Here is an 8,046-nt window from a genome sequence, read left to right as displayed (position 1 = left end):
TAGGCAATATGATTTTGGACCTTACGGATACCCCCAAAATATTGGCTGATAATAACACAGCTCTCAACAATGGCACCTGTCAATGTAGGCAACATCTCACAGATCATCCGATGGATCTCTTTTGCTATCGGGCTTCCTGCCATTGGGTTTTCAATTTACCTCATGAGCATGCAGGCAAAGACTGGGAAAGCTGGTCCTGTCTACCTCATCAGTCTTCTTGCATCCGACATCCTCAACATCTTTGGACGGCCAAAAGAATCAACGAATGAATCTGAGCACGCAGTTACGATGAATACAGACATATCATCTCTGATATTTTACTTCGGTATAATTTCCAACATTGTGTTCATGGTTTGCATCGCTCAGGAGCGGTATCTGCTGGTGACCTGTCCTCAATATAATGCTTGCTGCATGAAGCTTAAGCAGTCGAGCATGATTTCGTTGGCTGTTTGGGCGGCTCCGTTTGCCATACTCTTCCTAGCCTACCAAAAATATTTTCTCCTGTTCTCCATAGCACTTCTTCTCCCACTTCCACTCCAGGTGTTTTTCTGTTTGGATTCATTCAGAGCTTTATGGTGTACGAAACAACCAGTGGCTGTGAGTAACAGGAAAAAGATTTTGGCTATGCAGGCTGTCATCTTGAGCAACTACAGTATCATTTACTTGCCCTTTGTGCTGAATATATTGCTGAAGACGTTGTCTTTAAGCTCTTACGTATACTACCTGGGACTTATCGCTGATCTTCTCTTGTATCTTGGACCACTTGTGGATCCGTTTCTCTCGTTCTTTCTCACAAATGGAGTGAGGGACATTTTAAGGGCGTTCCCCTGCTGTTCGCGAAGAAACGTGCAGGAGGACACAGATGCTGTGGACACAGAGACGGTGGAAACTGTGTCTGGTTCCTTAACTCGACTCTGAAAGTTGTGATGAAGACGTTATAAATTGTTCTCACTTTAGGTAATAATTGTGTGTAAATTCATATTCTACGTTGTTGTTTGTATTTTTCATCGTAAGTTAGCGTTTATTTGTACAATTGACCAATTAAACTTTTAATTTACCCCAAAACAATTCATGAGGTCACCAAGCAAACAATTCAAACTTATTTGTTTTTACTTTGTTATATTGTAAACCTAAATGATGTTGGACACACCGTTGATTTTTATTCCAACCGCGGATTTATTGCTCGATTTAAAATGGTAGACTTTTGGACCTAATGCAAATATCTGTCATATAAAAGAGATGTGTGATATACTCCTCAGCTCTAATGTCGATAAAAATAACACACAAATGCCTTCATTCAATTTTCCGGATAGATGTTTCTTTACAGCACAAAAACTTGTATAATTACTTTTAATAATCATAAAATGGAATACAAATGTCATTTGAAATACATAAAAGACCTCTAAAAACTAAAAAGGTGTAAAACATCTGAGGAAGGTTTGTAGGATTTGGCGTCTGCAGCTCAAAGCAGACCAAAACAGGCAGAGAACTGTAGAGAAAGAGTGCAGAGCTCTCCGTACGTAACGGTAAAAATATTCAGGCACGGCCACTAAAGTGTGGGATGTGTGTCATTACAAAAGTATGGAGATTTGGCTTTTGTAATCAGCACACGCAACACATTCACACATGGATCGGAACACAAGAAATCTGTAAACAAACGTCATCGATAAAAACATCTCATATTCACTGACGCTCTCTGTAGGGGGGAGGCTAGCGAGCAGGTCCAGCGTAAAACAAGAAGTTAAAATACAAAAAATTGGTGAATCAAAAGAACATTGTTCAGAATGTTTTCAAGTCCTGAGTTTTTAAAACAAAGGCCAAAAAATCCAAAACATAGATGAACCCATGTCATGTTTAACAGTAAACAAGTGTTGATAGTTTTCAGGCTCATAAAGATCCGCTATTCCGCTGGTGAAATGCTAGTCTCTCAGGAAAGGGAGAATTGGTTTCTATTGGCAGCAGATGCTGTGGTCCAACTCTAAACAGAAATGTCAAGGCATCGGGGTTCATCGCCGTGGTTGGTGTCGGGTTGGTCTGGGAGCGGGTGCCACGGCGCTCGAAGGCGTTGAGGCAGAGGCTGCAGCATCCTCTGCCTCTTCCAGCTCGCCCTGGAGCTCTTGACTAACACTGGACTGCAGGGCTGCCGGGGTCAACCACTCCTTTGGTAGACAGCTCTGCAGGAAGGGCACGCAAGAGCTAAAGTAGGCCAGCCTGTTCACCCAGCGTGGGGTCTCGCGGCCACAGAGAATCTGACACAGACAGAGAAAATGTGAGATTTGGTATTTTTTTCAAACCAGTGGGGATGCCCAACATGCTTCTTTAACTTGACCTTACCTCCGATAGTGCTGAGGAGAAGTGATTGCAATTCTTGTGCATGAGGTGGTAGGCGTTACCCTTATACTCCTTTCCCATTTCCTCAACAATTCTCTCCACATCCTCTTCTGTGAAGTCTGTACTCCCTAAAACAATGGCCTCTCTGACAAGGCAGGTGCAGTGTAAGAGTTGCGAGTTGTTACTGAGTCATGTCTGTACCGTCATATCTTTTCCCTATGATAAGACTCACTTGAATTTGAATGTCTCTCCGAGTTCAGTTGCATCACCAGGTGTTATCTCAAATATACCTGAAAAAGGATAAGGATGTCCTCCATAGGCAAACTCTGTAATGAAATTGAAATAACAATTGACACGGCAACCGGTGTAAAGTATAGACTGGAAATAGTATAAAACACAGTACAAAATGCAATAAATATAACCTGTAGGAAGTCTTTTCTTGTTGCATAAACAAGTCAATGACCGTAATATGTTAGCCAACTGATCTTTCTGTGCTTCAGTCTTGCAAGTTAAGGATTTCTATGTAATGTTTTCGTGACTCCTTTCTGTGTCTGACTCGCAGCACAAGACTTACCTCTGCCATAGATCTCAATTCCTGAGTGAAAGACTCCGATTCCCAGAGAAGTGGTGAACTCATTGATCCAGTACTAGCAGGAAACAAAACAGAAGTTTGAGTGTCATGCAGTGAAAGGATAGTTTCAAGGACAACTGTGTTGCTGTTCACAAATTAAAACAGTAGTGAAACAGTCTTGTGACCGATCCCATGCTTATTCATGGGACTGAAATTGAAGTTACGTAGAAGTACAGTCATAACAAACAGACTGATCTGTTTTCTGATGTAAATTCGGAACGAGTGTAGATTCTGTGTGGTTTATTTCTCATAAGAGCATGATGCCAAAACAACAAAATGCTCTGAATTTGAACGGGATTACATGAATCATCACAACCATTAGAAACAAATTAAGATGTGCTCTTTAAAAAACGACTTTTGTTCACATGTGAAGATGCAAATAGATAAAGCAACGCATATCTTTGAAGTGGACATTTATAAGCCAGTTAGTTGTTAACAATGTTGATTAAGTGGACACTACTGTGTGTTTTTTAATGCAAATGACTGCATCTTTATCAATCTAAATTATGGACATGCATACACTTGAAATGCATGAAGTGTTTGAGCAAATGTTCCAATACGTAGATTCAGATGTAACTGTTACATTCAAAATAATAATTTGGGATGTGCTCAGATATTGTGACCCAATGGTTGAAAAACCTGTGCTCACACCCAATTATGTAATGTTCTTCAGACTCTTACAGGAAGTCTGACGTCTGTCTTGACTCGATAACGTCACCAAAAACTATAATATCAGTGTGTCAGCTGGATTCTAGAGGTAAACTAATGTTTTCTGTCACTAAGCATATTACACAAAATGAACTGCACTCATTGTACTGTCATACGCTGTTACATTAGAGATACTTATCTCTTTGTCCTCAATTGCTTCAAAGCTTATTAAACATACCCTTCATCGCAGGACTGGGGATTACTCTCTTACTGCTTTAACACCTCAGCAACTTGAGATTTTCTCATGCCAACAGAGCTGTGATTAGAAAATAAAATCTACAAGAACATGAATTGAGGGGGAGATCTGATAATAAATATATATATGATATTTTCTTATTGGAATTGCTGGAAGAGGCCCTATCATTGGGATAAGAAGAATAAAGGACGAGTTCAGGACACCAATGTCTAAATACACTTTACATGTTTCACAATAAATTAGGCTTTTACAGTAAAAATGATTTAATAAATAAACAAGATTATGATGGATTACGATGATTTCCTGTTTCGGATACAATACAGCAGCTGTTTATCTAAAACCCATGCGGTTTACTGTATTAATGATGCAGTTAACTTGAAATGCAATTCTTATCTAAAACTAAGATCATTTGTCATCTTAAAAAACCCAGAGCAGCTCAAGTATCTACTTTCAACTATTAAGAGGACCGAAACTGAAAATAGCCCGACGAGGCCTAAGGAAAGTATACATTTTCACGACCCTGTTTCAAAGTGTCAATGAGACACATGAGAGGGACTAAATCTTTAAGGATGGACTCTTCGGGTTACTTGGTCATCAATGACACTGAGAAGGAACACAGTACATTTTTCCAGTTGCTATAAACTTCCCCCCACTCACGGTCATCCATCAGCCCACAGAGTGCTATAACCACACCACTGTGAAAACAAATTTAACTATGCACATTTGGTTTAAAATAAATATGTGCACTGCAGTATTATGGTTTTTGTGCATAGCGACTGTCTTACACCAAGCAGCTCAGGGACTATTTTTGTGGTTAAGGTATATAAAGAATGCTGGACTGAGTTTAAAGAGATACTTTGTGACAAAAATGAAAATTAGAATAAAAACAATGATATTTTGAAAACATCGGTTTCCTTCCATTGTATGGACACAACACCGCAACACACCACAACAAGACATTTATTAAAATACCACATTAACAAAGAAGTCATACAAGTTAAATTAGACATGAGGATGCATAAATGTTAACATATTTTTTTTCTTTTGAGATAAACTATCACTTTAAGTCTCGACTTTCGGATCTTAGCCAAATTCACATTACACAACTCTAAACGTCGGCCGATCGCTGAGCTGTTCAGACTACATGACTTGCTCCGTGTGAAATCTGGAGTCTGTTAATGTGTTCACACTACGTAAATGATCTGCAGCAGGCGGTGACACAACAGCCTGTGAACAATTCTGTCACCCAGCGACTCAATCCCGTCCCAAACCATGTTTTCACGAAAAAAGCGAGAAGTGGAACGGAAAATGACACGAAAAAACATGCGACGCGGGAAACTATTTATGTGAAAATGGCTAGCTCGACGACTTGCAAATCTTATGAAGTGTGAACTTGGCAAAAAGTTGTGTACTGTGAACTTGACTTAAGTCTCGACTTTCGCATCTTACCTACTCTCACCAATTCAAAACGGCTGTTTAAGCCAAGATCCTACAGGTGCAGTCTGACAGTTGAATGAACTGGGTCGCAGCTTACAGGCAGCTGATGTAAATAAGTATACAAAAGGCACAATATACGCTTTGGGGACTTGATGAGTAAAACTTCAGCAAAAAATAAAGACTGGAACTGCATAATAAGCTGCAAAAAAATACAAATCTCCTAACTATTTGTTCTGCACTTTTTCGGTTTTACTTTTCAACACTGACAACCATGGGTGCCGTAAAGGGGTGGAAGGTTAGGGCGATTCTAAGGGCCCAGGCTGATTTAGGGCCCAGAAGAGCAGACCCCCTTTTTATTTTCCTATTTGTAGGGGGCCCAGAAATTTTGGTTTCCATAGGGCCCAGAATTTCTGGCGGCACCCCTGCTGACAACTTTGAAAAGTATCAAAGCCAAGTCGATTGATTAAAAGCCCAATACGCCTCTATGACGGGCACAATGCTACCTAGGTAGGGCTGTACGGTGTACCAGTGCTACGGTAGCATCGCGATGCTTAAGCTTCAAAAAACCCACAATGTCTCAATATTTTGAAACTGTAGCATCGTAGTTAATGTTGCATATGCGCATTATTATTCATTTATCTTAAAATTTAGATGAATCTTATAATTTCCCTTTATGAAGACAACTGTCTCAACGAAATTTGTCCCACATTTGAATGAGTTCCCACGTGAAAAATGATCTTGTGTACTTTAGAATTTACTACAGTAAACTACTACAACTCATAGACACCAGTGTTTTGGAGTCTTACCATAGTACATATTTAGGTATACTACAGTATTTGCTGCAATTTATCAAATTACTACATTTAACACAACAACTTCTAGTACAAAGTAGAATATAGTTTACAATAGTAAATACAAAATGTTTCATCGAAATCTATGTTTTTTTAATAGATTTGAATTATGAACATGGCACAGCATCGCGATACTACGTGGTATCGAGATACTTCAGCTGGTATAGTAACGTAAGACGTGTTTATGGTACCGTGACAACCCTAGAAGGGCGCTCGAAAGATTTTGAGACTCGGTCAATGAATGTTCAAACTAACAGCACACCCGTCACACAAACGAGTGATGTACATTTGAGAGTTACTATTTAAAGTCACATACCATATCATAGACGTTCAGAATAACCGGCTCGTTTGCCATCACACGGATGTCTGTGTTCTCTTTCAGTTCAGCTGCCCTCCTGCTTTTCCCCTCTCGTGTAACGTTACCTCAGCACCCGTGCTCGTCTTTCCCCCGAAAGCACCCTCGATGTGTCTCCTTAAACTTGGCTGGTTTGTAACGGTTTAGAGACATCTAAGAGCTGCTCCTGAAGCGTTTCTTCATGGATGAATTTGTCAGGCCACTTTTCCTCCAGCAAGGGGGAGTAGCGATGCTGCTAAGCTAGCTGCCGTTTAGCTTCATGACCAGTGGAAACAAAACGGTACACGAGGATAAATAAAGAGCGAGCGTGAGGATTCGGCCATTCAGAGGACGAAGTGAAATTTCGCTTAAACGGAAATGAAAGCAGACGTGTCAGATGAAAGGAAACCGTTTTAGCACCCGAGATGAGAGCTGCCTGACCCCGTTTTGTGTGTCTATCTGACGATACTAGTGCGGGTGAACTGTGTGCGCGTGCCTGATGATGCCCAACCTCACAGCAGCATATCACTGCCACTCCAATGCTTCAGAGAACAAAAACAGCTTCCCTTCTCTACACATCTAAACTTTATTGTCAGATCAGTATTTATGTGTGCATGTATGCTTTGTGTGAAGGGAAAAGTAACATTTATTCATTTAGAGATTTAAAACTTTTACAAAAATACAAACTTATATAAAAAAAACATTAATATCGTAAAGAGATAGATCAACATATAGAAAATGTTATCATTTATTCATACTCAAACCTCTAGATGTTTTGAGAAATGTCTCGGTTTTGTGTCTGTACAATGGCAGTCAATGGGGACGGTGTTGTTTGGATACCTTTTGTGTTTTGCAGAAGAAAGACCAAACCGGTTTGTAATATCAGACATAAGTTTGAGTAAATCATAAAATTATTTTCATTTTTGGTAAGCTATTCCTTTTACACAAAAAAGAGCATATATACACATAGTGGATACATTTACATTTGTCGAAAAAGAAAATACGTTGGTTGTGCATGAAAAATGTTTCATAAACAAAATGGAAATATTTAAAATTTTTATTAAAAATTTAAATTCTCAGTCATGTGATGGAGGTAAGAAACAAAACGTGGGTAAGTGCTTGTCATGGCTTGGAAATATTTGGACGGAAAATGCAACACAACTATCACAAAAAGAGAGTCATTTAAATCACATCTGAGAGCCACACGGTTTGTCCAGGAGTACAAATCTCTGAAAAAACTTCAAAACACTCTGTAAAGTTGCCACCAACGCTGTTCATAAATTTCTCTTTAAAAAAAACTCTTAAGTACATTATATACTTTATTTCTCCATAGCAAATACACTTTTCCATAGATTGTATAGCCTTTTAAAAGATTTTAACAGCACATATTTGGCTGTTTTTAGCTTTTTACTCTTAGATTTGTCATTTTACTTGTGTCAAACTCACATAGGCTATCGATGTCTTGGCGCCATGCTGTTTTTTTATTTATCACACAGCCAACTCTCTGCTGTGAGACCTGTGAACTTATGACTATCACCAGTTCACTCACATGTTTTGC

At 39.3% G+C, this 8,046-nt stretch overlaps 2 protein-coding genes across 2 annotated transcripts; one reads left to right on the top strand and one right to left on the bottom strand.

Moving 5' to 3' along the window:
- The first annotated feature begins 69 nt into the window (after positions 1-69).
- Positions 70-918, top strand: si:ch211-132e22.4 (lysophosphatidic acid receptor 6). The gene has a single exon (XM_056761200.1). The coding sequence runs from the start codon at positions 70-72 to the stop codon at positions 916-918; it is 849 nt and encodes a 282-aa protein (XP_056617178.1).
- Positions 919-1,336: 418 nt separating this feature from the next.
- Positions 1,337-6,988, bottom strand: desi2 (desumoylating isopeptidase 2). The gene is made up of 5 exons (XM_056761540.1): positions 6,471-6,988; positions 2,906-2,978; positions 2,564-2,657; positions 2,335-2,476; positions 1,337-2,249 (listed from the first exon to the last, which is right to left on the bottom strand). Exons 1-5 carry the CDS (start codon positions 6,507-6,509, stop codon positions 2,007-2,009), a joined length of 591 nt encoding a protein of 196 aa, XP_056617518.1. The 5' UTR covers positions 6,510-6,988; the 3' UTR covers positions 1,337-2,006.
- Between the last annotated feature and the right edge of the window lie 1,058 nt (positions 6,989-8,046).

The sequence above is a fragment of the Triplophysa dalaica genome, chromosome 11 (genome assembly GCF_015846415.1).
Source record: "Triplophysa dalaica isolate WHDGS20190420 chromosome 11, ASM1584641v1, whole genome shotgun sequence".
Taxonomy (NCBI): domain Eukaryota; kingdom Metazoa; phylum Chordata; class Actinopteri; order Cypriniformes; family Nemacheilidae; genus Triplophysa; species Triplophysa dalaica.
Note: the sequence above shows the minus strand (reverse complement) of the source record. Positions and strands in the feature narration are given on the sequence as shown.

Coding starts and splice junctions, on each gene's coding strand:
- si:ch211-132e22.4 (XM_056761200.1), top strand. CDS start 70: ATGGCACCTGTCAATGTAGGCAACATCTCACAGATCATCCGATGGATC.
- desi2 (XM_056761540.1), bottom strand. CDS start 6,509: ATGGCAAACGAGCCGGTTATTCTGAACGTCTATGATATG. Junction 2,658..2,905: donor AATTGAGATCTATGGCAGAG/GTAAGTCTTGTG, acceptor ATTTCATTACAG/AGTTTGCCTATGGAGGACAT. Junction 2,477..2,563: donor GGAGAGACATTCAAATTCAA/GTGAGTCTTATC, acceptor CTGCCTTGTCAG/AGAGGCCATTGTTTTAGGGA.